This window comes from Eulemur rufifrons, chromosome 4 (assembly GCF_041146395.1).
Source record: "Eulemur rufifrons isolate Redbay chromosome 4, OSU_ERuf_1, whole genome shotgun sequence".
Lineage (NCBI taxonomy): Eukaryota > Metazoa > Chordata > Mammalia > Primates > Lemuridae > Eulemur > Eulemur rufifrons.
This window is the reverse complement of record NC_090986.1, coordinates 76,995,279-77,015,659: the sequence shown is the minus strand read 5'-3', so window position 1 is coordinate 77,015,659 and position 20,381 is coordinate 76,995,279. Positions and strand designations below refer to the sequence as shown.

General features: G+C 33.8%; 1 protein-coding gene across 2 annotated transcripts in view; it reads left to right on the top strand.

The window, feature by feature from the left end:
- The window catches only part of PAN3 (poly(A) specific ribonuclease subunit PAN3), a 131,775-nt gene that overhangs the window by 23,308 nt on the left and 88,086 nt on the right, over positions 1-20,381 (top strand). Inside the window, exons 3-5 of one of the 2 annotated variants that reach the window (XM_069467400.1) lie at positions 615-681; positions 2,444-2,514; positions 16,978-17,139. In XM_069467400.1, coding sequence (XP_069323501.1) covers positions 615-681; positions 2,444-2,514; positions 16,978-17,139 — 300 coding nt within the window. The remainder of the gene's footprint in view (positions 1-614; positions 682-2,443; positions 2,515-16,977; positions 17,140-20,381) is intronic. The other variant, XM_069467401.1, reaches the window with a different exon arrangement.

The following is a 20,381-nucleotide window of genomic DNA, read 5'->3' as shown; positions in this document are numbered from 1 at the left end:
TTATAGAAGCACAATTCAAAATAGGTCTGCAGCTTTGACTGTAAATACTGGGCTAGTGAGTAAAATTTTCATTTGATGTGCTGCAGGTAGTCTTTGGTCGTTTTTGTTTTTTTTTTTTGAGACAGTGTCTCACTCTGTTGCCCAGGCTAGAGTGCTGTGGCGTCAGCCTAGCTCACAGCAACCTCAAACTCCTGGGCTCAAACAATCCTCCTGCCTCAGCCTGCCGAATAGCTGGGACTACAGGCATTCACTACCATGCCCGGCTAATTTTTTCTCTATATATTTTTAGTTGTCTGGCTAATTTCTTTCTATTTTTAGTAGAGACGGGGTCTCGCTCTTGCTCAGGCTGGTCTCGAACTCCTGAGCTCAAACGATCCACCCACCTCGGCCTCCTAGAGTGCTAGGATTACAGGCGTGAGCCACCGCGCCGGCCTTTGGTGGTTTTTGCACAGTTAATTGTAATACACAAAGCAACATTTATAGGAAGATTAGTATGTCAGTAATGTGAACAATGGATTTGGAGGGGAAGAGTAAAAAGGATTAGTCTTAATTGGTTGAATACTTTTATTTCTGTGTTCCTTGGTTTTATTATGTACATATATTTTATTTTTCAGAGAATGACTAATAGTAGCAGCTCCCCAAGCCTTCTAAATGACAGTGCCAAGCCATATACAGGCCATGGTAAGAGCTGGTCCCTTTTGCTTGTGTGTGTGTGTGTGTGTGTGTGTGTGTATGTATGTACATTTCTGACTGTAAAAGCAATATACCCATTGTAGACATTTTAAACAGGTGTAAAGAAGAAAATAAGATTTAGATTCTCTTTTTTCTATATGAATAGTTACTTTATACTTAAGGCTGCATTAAACACACTTATTCACAGGTGTTTCTAGATGACTATAAATTGAATTCCATTGTTTTTTTCATTGTTTACTTAACTAATAGTTTTATACTCCAATAGACCATATAAGTGAATATTTTGAGTTATTTCTTTTGGATACATCTTAGAAGTTGAATTATTGTTTGAAAAATTATGAGCATTTTTGAGACTTTTGATACACAGTTTCCATATATTTTCTATCCTATTTTAAAAATAAATGTTCAAGTATTGTTTTTAAAAATATGTCACAATTGAGTGTTAATACTCTCTATCAGTAAAATCGTAATAATTATTAATAATGGTAAAAATAAGAATTTGCACGCTGTTTATTTCCTGTGGTAGACATTTTGTGTGTGTATCAAATTTTCATCGCTATTTGGGAATTTCAACCTTTTGTTATAGAAAAAAATAGTGACATTTTAATCTTGAATAAAATTATTAGGAACTAATTTATACCATTATATATTTTTAGTATTACCATAAAGTTTAAATGCTAACTTATAAATGCTGTCAGAGGTAACATAAAGGATAAATATTATCTATTTTTAAGTGCCTTAAATGTACAAATTGTAAAAAAATATTTTGTCTTGCTATCTTACTTGCTTCCTTCTCTTTGTATTATTAATTATTTAATATTAAATTAATGTTAATGCTAATAAGGGGCAAGACTGAAAAATCGAGGTAGAAGGAGGCAAAGAAATGAAACAGCAATCTATATGTACTGCACGATGGAGAGATTTAAGTTTCCTTTAAATGAAAGTATTTAATATATTTTTTAGGATTTCACAAATATTTTAATGAGATTAATAAACATAAGATTGATTAAAGCTTAGAAATGAAGCTAAAAGATTTCATTGGATTTCATGCCTACCTTTTTTCAGAAACTCTTCTGACTTGTGAGCAACAATTGAGATATATAATTTTCTTTGTAACTTCTGTCCACAGAGTAATGGAACTGTGAACTTATAAAATATTTGGATTTCATGTTTGTGTTTTGAAATATTTAATATTTTCATCTTTGAAAGTTTAATAATTTACCTTTTCTTTTAAGCAAGAATTTAAAATATCTGGTGATGAAAATATGGAATAGTTTGTAGAGACGGTTTTAAGACTTTTCCAATGTTTAAATCTAAGTCTGGATCTCTGAGTATGGTTGACCCCCCCCTGCCTTTTATCTTTTCCAAGAGTTGGTCTCAAAAACACAAATATATATTTACTCTCGGTAGACTTAGTTCTTTCATAAACACACTCCCACTAGCATGGCTAAGAGTCATTGCTTTTTTTCTCTATTTGAATTTTCTTTTGGTTGTAATCAAAGAGCTGTATCCTTATCTGTTTAGCTCCTGAATAAGTATATACTGAGTATTGGTCGAATGAAGGATTCACCAATATGTGTTTTATTCATTCCAGAAAATATTTGAACATGCATTTTGTGTGAGGCACTAAGTTTAATTATTGTGGTATATGATTTTTATTACTATTATAGGTATTGTCAAGTTAAACATTTATTAGATTTGTGGGTTACCTGAGTTGTGTATGTGGAAACTTATATAACTTACCTTCCAGATCCTCTAACTTCACCTGCTTCATCCTTGTTTAATGACTTTGGTGCCCTCAACATCTCTCAGAGAAGAAAGGTAGGTGAAATTGAAATTTGAGTGAAACTAAATGGAATTTAGAAGTGATGTTGGGATTGTTACCTATATAGTGTCAATATTTTCTCAAGTAGAAGGGAGAGCCTTTTATGGGCTATTATATTTTTATTGCCTTTTATTTATCCTTTTCTTAAAAAAATCTCTTATGTGGAATTTTCTTTGATCTCTATGCATGGAATAGAGAGATTTTATGTGAAGGGATGAAATCCTGCTTATTTTTGCTCATTTTCATTATCTTAATGTAGTCTGTTTTTAAGATAATATCTAATTTAATGTAGTTGCTGTTAATGTGACCCATTGTAAGCATAGTAATCATGTTTTAACTTTGTTGTCTAAATTTCAAAGATTCTACCCTAATTTAAACTCCTCATTACAAGGCAAACTTAAAATTTTCAACTTTTCATAATTGGCCCAACTATGCAAAAGCAGTTTAAAATCTTCTCATATTAGAAATTTAATTTATCTTTGTTTGGAATTGAAGTTGATAGATGATATATAGATTTTTGAAGTATTTTATAAGGACTGATGTTATGACAAGTTCAGATGAATAGTTTGATGCCTTTGAGTCTTAATGAGAATCTAATAATCATCTAGAGAAGATGGTCTTTTTGGTTAGGATCAGTAGCAGCTAAAGATATTCAGGAGGTTGTAAATCTTGATGGAAATTACTATAAATTATAACATCCAGTTTTCTAAATAATGGAAGAGAGACCCAAAATAAAAGAATATTAATTTTAGAAAAACTGATATGAACTTAAGATGCTTCTAGGAAGGATCTGATGATAGTGTAAAATGATTCAAGAAGACTATGGTGGTGATGGCTTCACATTGTATACTTATCCCCAAACTCTTTGAGTTGTATACATTAAATATGTACTGATTTTTATATGTCAATAATACCTCAATAAAGTGATTTTTAAAATTCAGGAAAACTAGATGTTCTTAAGACAAAAAAAAATTTATGGGGACAGATATAAATTACATTAACATCTCATGTACCTAATATTTTCATTTTGAGACATGGATGAAAACAAGAAGGTAATTAGAAAATGTTTTTAAGCAATTAGAATTGATAGACTGAAGTGTATGGGTTTGATTTTTATATATTTCCTTATAGATTCTCAACAAGAATAAATTACCCTTGCGTTACATGCTTTTCTCTTAAGTTGGAATATTTGGTTTTTAAATCCGTATGTTAGAAGTGAAGTAGAGTTGGACACAAGCAGACCCATTGATAATAGTGAGAGGACAAGAGACAAATCCTGTCAATGTGGAAGTATGCAGGATACAACCTGAAAGTCAAGTTGTCTGGAGCTCTTTAGGGAAAAATAAAGAGTCCTTAAGTTGTCTTAGGCATCTCCTGAATGGCTTTTTCACATTTTAAAAGTATAAGTTAATTGTCTTAAGTAGTATTTCTGATGTATGAGCATGAAGTAAAATTAGAATGGTGAATTAATACTTAAAAGTATTCCTAATATGACGGGTTGGTGGAATGTGTCTTAAAGTTGAAATACATGATTTTGATATACTGACATTTATTTTTGAAAAGGTAAAAATCATTAGGGATTGGAAAAGGGAAGGTATAAAAAATTTATTTAAAAATAAAAGGAAATGTTACTACAAATGTGACCTCAATATTTGGAGAGATATTAGAATATATCCTAATGGGTCGGGCGTCGTGGCTCACACCTGTAATCCTAGCACTTCGGGAGGCCAAGGCTGGAGGACTGCTTGAGGTCAGGACTTCAAGACCAGCCTGAGCAAGAGCGAGACCCTGTCTCTACCAAATATAGAAGAATTAGCCAGGCATGGTGGCACTCGCCTGTAGTCCCAGCTACTTGGGAGGCTGAGGCAGGAGGATTGATTGCTCCAGCTAGGAGTTTGAGGTTGCTGTGAGCTATGATGATGCCACTGCACTGTAACCTGGGTGACAGAGTGAGACCCTGTCTCAAAAAAAAAAAAAAAAAAAAATTAATAAATAGAAGAATATATGGAAGCAGACTAATGTAGTGAAATGAGCACTCTGCTGTGATTTTTTCCCCCCCTGAGCTCTTGGATCTCTGTCTTTGTGACCTTGGGCCAACTTTTCTAGGCTGTAATCTTATCTGTGAAATGATAAGCATGACTTGGATACTTGCTGTGGTGTCTTTCTTTTGTAAAACTCAATGTCTGTCTAAATTGAAAGCATTCACATGTCAGCTCTACCTAGAAATTGATGGCTTATGTATTCATATATCTTTGAGGGACTGTATTTTTTTTACCTTTTACCTTTAAAATAATATGTAATCCAGGGTCATGGAGAGTTTTTCCAGTAGTGGCATATAGTTAGAAGTCTGTGGGGGTGCAGGTTGCATGTATATTTAGATTGTTTATGGTTCAGTTGAGAAGGTTTAATGTCTCTTTGTATTAGAAAATGCTCTTGGCTTAAGAGTATTGCATTTACACATTGTGAATTAAAGGCATATGGAGACTTTGCCTATTTTTCGTTTGTTGTAGTAATTTATGATATCTAATGATGTAATTTTATTGGAAATAACTCAAAATTACATAAATATTTAATTATAGTTCTAGGTTTATCTAAGCAGGCTAGCATGATAACTTGGTAACCTTTTATTTCATAATGAAATGGAAGAACAGGTAGGTAGGCCATATTTACCACTATTTCGTAGCTAGTGAGATTTTTCTAAAAATCTCAGGCCAATCCTTGGGCCAGGTATATTGACTTTTGCCTATGGGGCTGTGTGACTTATTGGGGTCAGATCAGTCAAGTGTCTTTCCTATAGACAGTTTTACCATATGCTATGTGGAAAATTGAAAAGACTTATTTGTTACTACTTCCTTCAAATCTAATTAGAGAGGCAATACATGAACCTACTAGAGACCATTTACACAGCAATATGTTAATTAGTGCCAATTTAAATATTTGATGATTGCTAGGTAGCAGAGAATTCTCTAGATCTAGAAGAATTTATGTATGGAGAAAAAAGTTTTGAATTGATTTTTTGAGGGTAAGGGACATGGATAAGCAAATATACCTAGGCAGAAGGTATGCTTGATTACAAGTGATAGAAATAGGAGCTTTGACTGTCTTCTCTCTTTCTCTTTCTCTCTCTCTCTCCCTCCCTCCCTCCCTCTCCTTCCTTCCTCCCTCTCTCCCTCTCCCTCTCTCTCTCTCTCTCTCTCTCTCTCTTTCTTTCTTTCTTTGAATCATAGATAAGCTAAGAAAATAAGGCTGAGGGCCTTAGTATCTTTAGGAACTTGTTGGAGGGGTCATAGTCATTCATCTGGGCTGTATTGTTAGCTTTGTGAGGAACTTCCTGAAGAGTTGTGTACTGAGAATGGATGCCTTAGGGCACTACTATTCATAGTGTGTCACGTGCTAGTCCATGAATTCTTTGTTACCTGTCTGTAATGAGATAGTTAAAACATTGAAAGTAAATGTTTAGAGACTTCTATAATAATTTTGATAATACTGTGACATCCAAATGTGCAGTCATTTTTCTAGTAATTCACTTTTATTTTATAAAATTATAGGACCGTGATAGGAAATTTTTTAAAAAAGGATCTTTTATATTGATGTTTGAGGAGAAGCACTGATTATTTTTTCTTCTGTTTTCCACATTAGGACTGCGTAATTTTATAGATAGAAAAAGAATCATTATTTGAGTTTTGTTAAAAGTGGGAGTTAATATACTAGTGATAAATACATTAGGAAATCTTGATAGCAAGATACAGTTAAAGTTTAGCACTGGTATAGAGAGAGTTACTGTGAATCACAAAATGTGATCTAGACAAGAAGTAAAATTTTCAGTGACAAATCCTTTGGGAACAAAGTATTTTTATAACTAAGGTGTTGAAATACCGATATTCATAAATGAAGTGGTTCAGTGCTGCGGTATCTTGATGATTCTTGGCAGGCTATGAGTTTTTATGCAGGACAACCACATGTGATTGAGGTAAATCCTAGGCAAAATGAGAAATCTTCAAAATTTGTCTAGCATTCTTGACTTCCCCTTTTATATCTTTCTGGGCTATTGCCTTTCTTCACCTTTTTTATTCACCTAGTCATTTTCCTAGTCACCTTTTCTTCCCCCACCCCAATTCGTTAAAGCAAAAAGAGCCCTGGTACCCATCACTTACATTTCTTTGGTTTACTTTAGCGTATTGTTTCAGTCAGTATGCAGCTTTATCTGGATATTTGCATTATGTTCCTAATAGTGATGTAATAGATTTTCACTTTTGTAAATTGTTTTGGACATTAATAACAAATTAAATGCTTTGGGGTTAGGAGGCAAAGATTTCTGAAGTATCATGTTTATTTTTTCTGTTGTTGAAATTAAAGCTCTTTGTTAGGATGAGGGAAATGGGATCAAAGGGGACTGACTGGCTGACTCACCTGCTTGTGGCTTATTTGTGAGGATATGTGGATGGTGGCTGTCCAGTTCTGCATTATTCTGCTGGAGAGAAAATTCAGTAGCATACTTTTCTCTGCTTTCTTCCTTGTTTGAACCAGTTTGGGTCCTCCTTCCTTTGTACTGTTCTTTTATCTTAAGAACATCCATCTCTCTCTACCATCTCTATTACAGACTTACCAATGATTATATATATTTTCTGATTAATTTGACATTAAAAATGTTTCCTCTAGCATTTGTGTTAGGACTGTTTGTTTTTATATAATGTAATTTGAATATACTGTCATTTTTATTCCTAATGATCTCTAGTAATCAACTTCTCTTAGCAAATGGCTGTGTTCTCTTTCCTCTCTGCTTTTTAATTGGCAAATGTAAATGTTCCTCCTATTGTTTATCTCCAGTATTAGTCAATTCTTTTCTAAAAATGTGCAAGTAACATTAGTTTGAAACTTGTTTAAAAATACGATAGTTCCTATAGGAAAAAAACTCAACTTTGAAAGAGTTAATTTTCTTTTCCCACTAAGTAAAGAATACTCTAGGATTGTGTTGAGATAAAAATGTATTTTGGAAAGAACAGATAAAGTTTTGGTGTTACAAATGAGAGGTTTGACCATGTACTTGCTGTGCTTTATTTTGATTGGTACTTTGTGTGCTCTGATTGTTTTTGTTGAACCAAGAAAGATTCTTCTAAATTCATGATTGCAAGAGAATTTTGTTTTATTGATTGATTTTAAAAAAGAGCTCTTGTGGGAGATTTTGTCTTGGAAGTATTTTTGTAGGTGTGTATGGTAGTATGGTGTTTGACACTTAACCACATTTAAACATGTGAACTGAAATTTGGGTTCCTTTTTATACGCAATATATAATACTATCGGCTGTACTCATCTAGTTTTATAGCTTTGGGTTCTATAGCTTTGAGTTAGTTCTTACATAGTAATGGTAGCTTATTAGAACCATCATGTGTTTACCACTTGGACCTATGAACTAGTAGGTCATTCTGAGATTAGCTGGTTGGCTTCTTTACACTCTATTCTGGTCATTGTATTTGTAATGTGTAATAGCTGGTATTAAGAACCTGGCATTGTCCAGGCACGGTGGCTCACACCTGTAATCCTAACACTCTGGGAGGCTGAGGCGGGAGGATTGCTTGAGGTCAGGAGTTGAAGACCAGCCTGAGCAAGAGCAAGACCCTGTCTTTACTAAAAATCAAAAAAATTAGCTGGGCAACTAAAAATAGTAACAAAAAAGTTAGCTGGGCATTGTGGTGAGCGCTTGCAGTCCCAGCTACTTGGGAGGCTGAGGCAGGAGGATGGCATGAGCCCAGAAGTTTGAGGTTGCTGTGAGGTAGGCTGACGCCACGGCACTCACTCTAGCCTGGGCAACAAAGCGAGACTCTGTCTCAAAAAAAGAACCTGGCATCGATAGTAGTGTTCATCCCTATTTTCCTAGGATGTAGGTGTGGTGAATGAATTAGTAAAGACCAGTTTAGAATTCTCATCCACAAACATGCTAGCCTAAATTTTAGGATATTTAACCAAAACCCTGTAGTTTTCCCCACCTCTATTTTATTCCCTAGATTTGTTCTCCTTGCATTTTGAATATAGGAAGAGAGCACTTAATTTTATTTCTTTGAATGAATTCTCTAGCTGCTGTTTCTCATTGATTCCATCCATGTCAATTAGATTCAAAGAGATTTATTTAGAAATTTGTATTTGGCCATCTCAGGTTTAGCTAGAATAATATTAAGATTGTAATGTGTTAAGGAATATTATAGAATGTGGAAAAAATTTCTTTGAATTGGAGACAGGGTACCATAGTTAACACATTGACTGCCACACTAGAAAAATTTTTTTTTCCTTGGGGCCACAGTGTTTTATTACAAAAATAGAATAAAAACTTCAAAAACAAAATGGTTCTTTCTAATTTAATGAAAAATTTGTTATTTTTTATTGTTTTCTGTGCAGGAGTTATGTGCTATTAAATTGTCAATATTAATGTAATGATAAAAACATCAAGAAGTAAGATTTTCAGAAACCAACTACAGGGTTTTGCCCAGGGAGCCACCTATTACGTAACATGTATGCTATAGCATGGCAGCATGAGTTGCTTGCGCACCACACAGCTCAAGGTAAAGGGATGTGTGAGTTACATTTGCTTCATGAGGCCCAAGGCTCAAAACTAGCGTGAATTAAATACAATTCACACGGCACTTAATGAGTTAAGAATACAAGCATTGGAGCCTGACCTTATGTTAGTTCTTGGTATAGGCAACTTATTTTAACCTTTCCTAATATTCACTTTTCTCATCTGTAAAGTTGGTGTAATAGGTACTATGTCATAGAATTATGTGAATTAAATATGTTAGTGTATATAAAATGCTTGGCATAGTATCTTATGCTTGTCAAATGGCAGCTGTTGTTATAGTCTTCTATTGCTTATGATCCTGCAGTTTTATAACTTACATTTATCTGTTTCTGAATATGTACCAGATCACTTTCCATTAACTACCATCTCAGTTTAAATTCAGCTACAGTAAATGAAAGGGTATGAACACAGCAGGTTGGAGAAAGAATTCTCAGACAGCGATTAGGATATACCAAAGTAAAAATTTGTTTATTTCTCTGAGAAAGAGAGAGAGAGAGAAAGAGAAAGAATGAGTGGTCATGGCACCCAGAGAAAGAAAGAAATGTAAGGTAGTTGAGGAAAAGCGGCTAGTGTTTTAAAGAGTAAAGAAGTTTTTGTTTTTTTTTCCTCTCTCTTTGCTTTAGGAGGCTGATAACAGGGGCAGCTTTGGAGCTGTGGTGTTTCTTTTTTCCATTTTTTTTATTTCTTTTCTTTGTGAAGTCCTTCAAATCTGCCCTGTAAGAGTTGAGGCAGAGAGCTGCAGCAGAAAGTTTGCACCCCTTCTCTCCACTTTAGGGCTCCTCAAGGTTGAGTAAACGAGACTCAGATAACAAATTAGGCTACAGGTGTTTTTAATTAAACAAAACAAAGGGGATAGTTATCTGTTTTCTCTTCAAAGGGGGCAATTTTGTGAATTTATTTCCCTTACTTTCTGTTTGATAGTTTATTTTTCTGTTAGATAGGTTATTAGTAGGACTGCCTTTCAGTAAAGAACATTCCTGAAGATATTCTGCTTCACTTCAAGATTGAATTTAAGCAAGTGTACACATAAATTAAAAGGAAACTGTTTGCTATTAAGCCAGTAGGCATGTTGTTAGCATGGTGATTGCTTTTGGTAAGGGACTAAAATTGATATAAAAATTTCAGTGATCATTATAGTTGAGTGTGGAAATAACTTTCCTGACTTAAAAAAAAAAAAACCCTCATTTTCACTCAGAATATTAAAATTACTTTGGCACGGTATGTTATTTCTTCATATCTTGTATGTATTCTGGTTTCACTCTGTGAAGCAAAAGGATATAAGAAATTACAGCTTGGTGTTCCAGTTTTTAAGAAATAAAATGTAGCCTTGCTTAGCAAGGATACTCCAGCTGATTTTATTTTTGGTTGCATGAAATTCTTGTGTAACAATTGAGGGTTTTTTTTTTTTTTTTTAAATATCATGAGACATTCTTGTTTTAAAAAATAATTTTTATTTCAAAATATTAGAGAGTACAAGTCTTCTTGTTACATGGATGAATTATGTAATGCTGAAATCGGGGCTTTTAGTGTGCCTGTCACCAGTAAAGTGTTCATTGTACCTAATAGGTAAGTTTTTATCCCTCATCCCCCTTCCCACCTACATTGAGGTTTTAAGAACATAAGTGACTTTTGTAGTCTTTCTGAAATTATTCCGGAGATAGTATTAGTCCCACCAGTGATCTGACTCACAGCGGAGGTTAAACAAATGTATATATGTGTTTATGTATGTAAATTATGTTCTGCTGTATTTGATATCATTTAGATGAGTTTTAACTTAGTTGTTTCCTCTGTTTTCATCCTCCATATGACTTGTGTATTGGCTTTACAAATTAGAAGTTCTTTTTCATGTACAGATGTTTATCTGTTCATGAGTCTTTAACAATGATGGTCTGTTTTTCTATAGACCTACTTGCCCATCCCATCCTACTATTGTCTTTATTTGAACTTAAACAGTGAAAACATAAGGAACTTAATATATTTTCATGAAAAGCCCACAATTAATAGTAATGACTGGAGGGATAAATATAACATAATCTTTGAGGCTGACCTGTTTTGTTTTTAATTTTTAAGTCTTCTACCCGTGGAGAAAATTCACTGGAGCCCAAGCTATAGTGATTTGTAGATCCGGATTTACTATCTAAATCAATTAGCTGTGTGAGCCTTTAAAATCCAGATGTGTTAACACTCCTAATTAGTAATTTATGTATAGATAGGTCCCCATGTTAATGAATATATGGGAATTATTTTTTTATTTTAAAAATTCAAGTGGTTTTAATCAGTTTGGGGTCTATTTTCCCCATTAATGGAATTATAATCTTATATTTAGTTCTCATAATAACAAATATGCTAAAATAATCAGAATATTTAATTAACTGAGGGAAGACCATTTGGAGTCAGAGGAGGTTGTAAAAGAAATGGAAGCTTATTTTGAAATAAATATGTAGTAAATTCTAGGACAAAGGTTTCTAATCAGTGGACCTGAGACTCTTAAGGAATTGCAGGAGGTAGCTTTGCTGAGTTCTTACTGCAGAAGAATTCATATATTCATAAAGCATTGTCTGAAGGGAGATATATTTCTCATACACGCACTAGTATATTTCAAATTTGTGATGATGTTCTGATTAATAAAATACAAATCATTTACAAATGTCATTTAAATCATTGTTTTCAGAGTACAAATAGTGAAAGTACAGTTACTATGTTTTTTGGTGTTCCAAGGAGGGCATTGGAAACTTTTTGTTCTGAGGATAACAATTTGTTCTCTCTGGTTTATTATTAATGATTAGATTATGATGTGTGATAATGTGCAACTTGATAATGTGAGGCATTTTGGAGATAGTACTGTTTTGCAATTGCTGACAAGAGTTGTGCCCAGAAAATTGGTGTGTTACTGGCTAGCTTTAACTACATTTTCTATACAAGCAGTAGTATTTATAGATTGTTCTTTAGCTAGACTTTGAACTTTTTAGAGGAAGAGAATAGATTTTCTTGATCATTGTATTTTTAAGGAGAGCAGAGAAGCTTATCCTAAAATGTTGACTGAATGAATGAATGAAAAAAATCTATGTGTGTGCATCTAGGCTTCAGAATTAAAACAGTACTAAAATTAGTTTTTATTTTTCTTTCCGTTGACATAGTGAGTCTAGAGACTTACCTCACTGGTTAGGAATGAGAATGAACTTCCCTTAGTTCTAAACCATTGGCCATAGCTTTTATGGAGTGGGACAGAGGTTTTTGAAAAGCCAGGGCTTTGGGGGCTATGAGTCTGGAGACTCTGAGTGTTTAGGTCAAACTCCAAAGGGGCAAGGAGCTATAAGGAGTTGGAGTGTTCAACTTTTAAACCCCTGCCTCTTTTCATTTTTGGAGGGGGCCCCAATTTCTATTTGTATGACTAGTTGTTTCTTTTTTTTATTTTTGTGTTTTTTATTTCTTTTTCTTTTCTTTTCTTTTCTTTTTTTTTTTTGACCACCTCACTCAGCAGGAAGGTTGTTTCTCCTCTAGGTCTTTTCTCTGACATTCTTGAAAACTTACTGCTCCATGTGTGGTCACCAGGTCAGCATTTGCAGTCTTGGCAGCCTCTTTAGAAATGCAGACACTCAGGGCTCACTCTAGGCCCACCATATCAGAATCTTTATTTTAACAAGATTCTCAGAAGATTTATATGTTCATTATAGTTTGAGAAGCGCTACTCTAGAATACATTCTCAAATCTTTTCTTATCCTTGAAAACTTTTAGTCAAGCCACAAGGTGCTTTTTAAAAAAATTCTCAATAAAAAGAGTAAAATGAAACTATTTCAACTTTAAGTGTTGTTCATTTAGATTTTGTGAAGAAAGATAAAAATCGCCACTTTTGTGATGAATTGAGACTTGAAAGTTGTATATATATATTGAGAAAGAGGGGAAAAAAACAGTTACAGGCTCTGCTGGATATTTTACCACAGAAAAAGAGAATTGGGAATTTTGGTGTATGGTGTTGACTTAGTAGGGGTGGAGCATAAAAGCTGGTTACCAATAGGATATGCAGTTAAAGAAAATTTTTTTTTCAATAGAGACAGGTTCTTGCTCTGTCACCCAGGCTGGAGTGTGGTGGCACAGTCACAGCTCACTGCAGCCTCAAACTCCTAGTCTCAGTGGATCCTCCTGCCTCAGCTTCAGAGTAGGTGGCACTACAGGCATGTGGCACCATGCCTGGCTGATTTATTTATTTATTTACTTATTTATTTTGTAGAGACGGGGTCTCCTTATGTTGCCTGGACAGGTCTCAAAGTCCCAGCCCCAAGCAATCCTCTCACCTCAGCCTCCCAATGCTATCAGGCCACGCTGACATGGCATTTTAAAATGTTTCCCATTTTATAGTAACCAGCAAGATGGGACTGGTCAGGCTGTCAAGAATAGAGGATCAAGATGGGAATTTGCCTTTTTTTTTCTTTTTCTTTTTTTTTTTTTAATGTGGGGCCATTGCATTCTTTTTTGTTGTTATGTTTTTTCTTATGTCTTTTTTTCCACTTTTTTCTTTTTCTTTCTTTCTTTTTTTTTTTTGATCAGCAGTTTACCCTGGGCAGACATTGCATTCTTAAGGTTGGTCTTAAGGTTGATCTAGGTAAGGATTTCTGGAAGGTAAGGGAAAGAGAAGAGGGATTGTTGCTTTGATGTGCTCTGGAGGAGGGGCCTGGATCTTATAGAACTTAGAAAACTTTAGAAAATAAACATTTCCCGTAAAATTTTATTTGCACCTTTTATTTCCTCATCTTCCATTTGACTTCTGCTTTTCCCTTAGTCCCTACTTTCAGTGAATCACTAATAGTTGTTTTTAACCTGCCAGATTTTTCCACAAACGGGCCTTAGCTATTTCCATTGTTGTTGCCTCTAGTTCACATCCTCCTTTCTAGACTAGTGATTCTTAGCAGGAGGCAATTGTGTTCTCCTACTCCCAGAGGATAATCTATCTGGGACTATTTGGAGATATTTTTGGTTGTCACCACTGGGGTGGTGGTAAATACTCCACTACTGGTATTTAGCAGGGAGGACAGGAATGCTGCTAAACATCCTAGAAGGCACAGGACAGCCCCTCACAACAGAAGTATCCAAAGTCTGTAGTGCTGAGGTTGAAAAACCCTATCCTACACTACTGCCAGAGTCCACTAATTTGTTTGTTTGTTTCCAGTTTTACTTCCCTTTCCCTAATTCTTCCTCCACACTACCTTTCTAAAACACAAATTTGATTTTGTTATTTCCCATTTAAAAGCTTTCATGAGTTCCCCTTTACCCATGGAATGATGCTCAAACTCCTTACCATACGACATAAAAACAATGAATTTTTTTTTATTGCTTTCAAGTTTCATCTTTTGCTCTCAAGATGGACCCTCTACTAATGGTGGACTGAATACTTGTGGTTTTCCCCAACCATCACAGCACCCTTATGCCTCTACATATACATTTTTCACCATCATGCTTTCTATTGCTGTCTTCTCTTTTCAGATTTTTGTATTCTGTTGCTTATAATGGTATTTTATAGCAAATAGTGTTGATACCCTAGATCTTTTTATTCAGTACTGTATAGAAGGTTTTACTTTTGGATTAGAGTTTAATCTCTGGCTACTGTATTGAAAAAACTTATATTTATAATGGCACATGTTTGGAGATCTCTTCTACCTAAGAAGAAAGTCCTTAGGCTAGATACAGGTTTTGGGGGCATGGGGTGGAGGGAGAAGAGTGATAAATTCCTGTTAGGAAAAATAAGAAACAATTATGAAAGCTGTTGAGGAGTGAGGATGTTACATTGTATGTATTTAAAACTTTTTACCTTTTTTCTATATTTAATGTACTATTATATATAGAAGATAAATTGCATTGACTGTAATAACTGGGTCAAAGTGAGTCAGAATTTGTGAAAGATCTAAATCTGTGGTCCCCAACCCCCGGGCTGTGACCCGGTGCCGGTCTGTGGCCTGTTAGGAACCAGGCCACACATCACAGCCTGAGCCCCTTTCCCCTTACCCCCACCCCCGTGCAAAAAATTGTCTTCCATGAAACCAGTCCTTGGTGCCAGAAAGGTTGGGGACTGCTGATAAATTACAGAAGATCATTTAAAGCAATGATTTTGTTGCATTCAGATATATGACTGGAATTTACATGTACAAGACCTATTTGACAGGTTGTAATTTTAAGTAAACATTTTTTGATTCTTTGATGTGTTGAACTTTTCTGGTAGAGTAAGGATAATCTTTTTTTGCACAGCCCAAGTCATAGAAGCCTAGTAAAGGATAATCTTAAGCCCAGAAATTTTCTAAAAGACAAATTTTAAATTAGTGAATGCTTAACTAAAGTCATGTTATTCTTACTATATGTCAAAGCTTTTTATAGTTTGTTTACTTGAACACAAAAACTATGAATTTAATCTTATTCTCTTTCCAAGGAGTTATGTTACTAGGTATAACTTGCTTTAAAATTCTTTCACTTACCATGTAGTTCCATGGCAACAAACCATGAAGGGTACATATTGTTCTAATGTACAAAAGTTCTTTCTGATGTAAACAGAGTGACTAGATTGGTTCAAGATTGCATAAAGGTAGAAATACTTAGTCTCATAAAATAATTTATTCTCATAAAACTCTGTCCATGGCTATAATTATTGCATAAATAGATTAATTGCCTTTCTTAATGCAAGTTTAATTATTTTTGTCCTCTTTAAATCAAAGACAATATATCAGATGCCCATTTGTGGAGTGGAGAATCTTAATTTGTGTAGAATAATTTCCATAGGCATTATTTGCAGGGCTTTTGAAATTTAGAAGTCAGTTGTCTTCCTCAAATTAGTTCTTTTTATACTAGAGAAATTTTTTTTAAAAAACTTACCTGGCTATGGCAGATAGCCAGAAGAAACTTATTATAATTTTAACTATTTGTTTCAGCAAGCTTATTATACCTCATGATAGAACAATGAGTAACAATAGATTTTCTTATTTCAGGTTTTAAATTAGGTATCTTCTCAAGCATGGATCAGTATATCTTGAAGTGAAAAAGTATAGATACAAATTCCCTTTAAGAGTCAATGTAGTGCAAATTTGCCATAATTAAGAGAAATAATGTGGTGGAAGCAATCATTAATGTTTACATATAAAAGTCCAGTTAACCACTGTTAAGATGGTTTACTAACTTTCTTATAATGTAAGCCACACTAAGGAATTTATGACTTTATTGGACAATTTATTCAATATTAATTTATTTATATTACTAAGATTTAAAAGGCTAAGGAAATTTGTGTTGTTATTGTTTAGTCTGAAATTATTCTTTTCATTGAGGATGTTAGGTTAAATGCTCTCATAAGATAAAGTGGCCTGTACTCCGGACAATGTACATGGAATAAAAAATCTTTAAAAATCCATTTCTTAGGAATCAGCTGCTTTTTTTAAGTGGGGTAATTCTCAGTAGAAAATAAGGTAGCAAGATGAGGAGCAGAAAAAGATATAATTTGGAGAACTTTTTTTTTTATCTGTATTTTATGTCTATGAAGCCATTTCTTCATATTACAGTGAGAATAGGTAAGTGACAGCAGAAAAAATTTTGCAAAGCATTTACTTTGCTGACAAGTTAATTTCTGTTCATTGAATAAAGTCTTAACAGATTATAATGTATTTGTCTAAAACATCTGTTGCTTTATATAATATTATTGTTCATCCTATTAGGACTGTGGGTTATTTTGGAGGTGTGGGTTTGGTGCTGGGTGGGAGTTGGTGGGTGGTGATAAGGATATTAGAGGGAGTGTTTTAGAAATTTTACTTGTTTCCTATTCCACCATTCCCAGTATCTTCAATATGTTAGTTATGTTAGTTTAGATTAGTGTGGGAGATGTTAGGAGTGGCCTGGTTTCTTTCCTTCTTTTTCCTAGCCAAGGAAGTATCGCCTGGGGATGCTGGAGGAGAGGCTAGTTCCGGTGGGATCAAAGGCACGAAAAGCAAAGAACCCTATTGGCTGCCTTGCTGACAGGTGTAAATCAGGAGTACCCATCAATATGGTTTGGTGGAACAGAGTCACAGAAAACAATTTACAGGTAAACATTTTTATTAGACATTTTCTGAAAAAGTGAATATCTTGGCTGCTTTCTGTGTCTGTGTGGGGTGGTGGGTGTGAAAGGATTGGATGGCTTAGCTGATGTACCTAGGAGATTTAAAAAAATTTTTAATTGGAGTAAGGTTAGTGGCCCAATAACCAACTAAATGATTTTTGTTTCATAGCTTTTTGAACTTTCCCTTCTTTTTAGTATATTTTTCCAATTTTTTTTTTAATTTATTTTTTCCTTTTCAATTGTGTTAACATTTGAGTTCAGTTCTTTTTAATACACAGAGTTAGGGTACTATATTCAAAAGTCATGTCAAATTTATTATAGAAAGTTCCATGTATTTGGAATCTGAACAACAGGAAGCTCTATATGTTGTCTTTTTTACATTTTTACTAGGAAATAAAAATTGTAAACAAACTTGTCAAGGATTTGCTCTAAAACCAACTTCAATTGTGTGTCGTCATAGGGTTATTACAGATACATTTCAATCTTTGTGTCTTCCGTTACTTATCCATACCGAATAATGCAAATGAATATTTATAACTCAAGGGCTAGTTTCTGTGTAAGATTTTGAAGTTCCTACAAAATAATTAATATTCCATTTTAATTAGATTATAATTATTATGTTTTTGTTTTTGAAAAATTCACAATTGTTGTATAAGGTAGTTAGTTTTATTAATCAAAATTTCAATTTAGATGGAGGTAGAATATCTTTTCTCCAAAACTTTGAGTAAATTAGCATTTAAAATATATTCCTATTTTGATGCAAAAAAGAAAAAAAGAATAAAATATATTCTTAGCCAAAGCCTATAATCCCACATGTATGTACCATGCACAAGAAAGCTATAACAAAGTTAACAACTTGGTTTTATTTCTGTCTCTTACTTTATAAATAGGTTTCACAATATTTTATTCTGTTCAAAACAATGTGAAAGGATTGGATGTTGCCTTGGGCATAGGAATAAAGAAATTATTCTAGAAATAAATATGGCAAATGTGCTATTTGCTCCAATTGAAATTCTGGTAGTTTTTCTAAAGATGAGAAAAACTGGGGGGTTCCAAATAATCGTATACTTAAATTTCATTGGCAGATTTTGGTATGTCAATTATAAATAGTGATATAGTTATTTTAAGTGAATTTTCTTGTCTTTGAGATCAGTAGGAGAGAGATATGATATGGGGGTTGTTAGAATTATTTTGCAGTTTTAAAAAGAAAGTCTGAAAATAAATTGGACCCCAACTGTATAAGAACAGATACAAGTGGAACTGGAATTACCCCAACTGTATAAGAACAAGTACAAGTTGTAAGGGTGAAACAGTGATCAATGCAGAGATGTAGCTACTTGAGCTCTCCACAAATGCCTTCCCCATTCCAGTGGCAGTTCTGAAACAGTTTTTAGTATAGCTTAAAATATCATTAGGTTGGTATAAGTATATGTACTAGAGTTAATGCTTTTTAACATTAAAACAGGTAGTAATAGATTTGCATTAGTGTGTCTGAAAATTTAATTGGTGTCTTCTGAACTTAATATTTCAAATACTGTTATTTTATGCTTCAAATAATTCTTTTCCTTTAAGGACATAAGGAAGGTTATACTCCAAATTTAGAGCTTTATAAGCTCTAAAATGCCACACATTACTGGTCACATGTTGAAGTATTGAAAAATTGCAGTCTAGTCTATGTTACTGTCTTTGTGGATTCCTAAACTGAGGGCTTGGAATAGTTTATGCAGAGCATAGAGTATATCAGTGTATATTTTTTGCATTGGAGTTTTTCTCTTTTTTTGTAAGAGAAATAATTTTTATAAATCTATTGCATACCAATTTTTTTTTGGTTTTGTGTGATGCTTACCTTTTAATATTGTTTTATATGTTTTACATATAAAAATTTAAAGGATTATGTGGCCAGATAATATTCATATTTCCTGTTCCATTTGTTTCTTTTCTTTTAAAGCTTAGGTCCTCTCAATCTTTAGGCTAGAGAAATATTATTTACACTTTAATAATATAGCTATATTTTTTAAATGGTTCACTTGTGCCAGGCCCTGTGCTAAATTCTTTACATATATTGTCTCTTGGTTTCCTAATAGCTTACGGGATAAATGTTATTGTTAAATGAAGAAACATCTTTAGGGAAGCTAAAGTAACGATAAGGTTAAACAGTCAGCAGAGGAGCAGAAATTTGGACATGTTTATCAGACTCAGAATCTCTTCACTTCTATGTGATATAGCTCTAATGCTTTAATTGCACTAGAGCTATAACTGTTTTAGTTAACTAGTTAGCTGAAGTTCTGTAGGACAGCTTTTTTGAGGGTGAGAATGCATGCATAGTTTTTGAGAAATGTGCTGTTACTTATGTGTAACTGCAGCATTTGTAAGGTCAGTCCTTTTTCCTTGTGATACATCTTTTTCTCAGTGATATTAAATTACCTTTTTCTCTGGAGGTTTAAAACATTTCTTTATATTCATTTCTTAATCTTTACCCAACATCTTCATCCTTTTGCACCTCTGAAAACAAAAGAAAACGAACAGTCAACCAACAAAAATCTTAACAACAAAATCTTTGAGTTTTTGAACTCAGTGATGAAATACAGTCATTCACGTTGCATTTATTCTCTTCAGTGCTGGATTTCTTTAAAGAAGCCCATAATTCCCAGCGTTTTATTACTTAGTAATCTTTTTATTTATTTTCTACCAGGAATCTCCTGATATAAAAGAGCCTGTCTACCAAACTTGACATTTATAAAACTAATTCATGGGTTCATTTTAAAATATGTATGTATAGAACTGCTAATTAGAGAATGAAAGAAACTTGATATTTTTCTTAGTCTATTGTAGCTTTGCAGAGGGTAAATTTAGTTTTCATAACTGTTTGAAAGATTGATAATACACATGTGGTCTCCATTGCTGTGTTTTTTAATTACCCAGATGGGGACCCTTGGAGTAGTTTTTACACTTCTCTTATTTCTTTACCACCCATTTATTCCTTAAATGTCTGCAGTTTGGCATCACCAAAGTTTTGTGGAAACTCCCCTCAAAATTTGCTTAGATATCTTAATTGCTAAATCCAGCAGTTTTGCCCAGTACTTAATACTGTTGGCTACCTTGGTTTTTGTGAAACTCTTTCCTCTTAGCACACTTAACTCTTTGTTTAATCCCTGGCTCCTTGTGAGCTCCTGTTTTTGGTTCACTTGTTCTTTGCTTTTCCTTGTATGTTCTTGGTTCTTGAAATT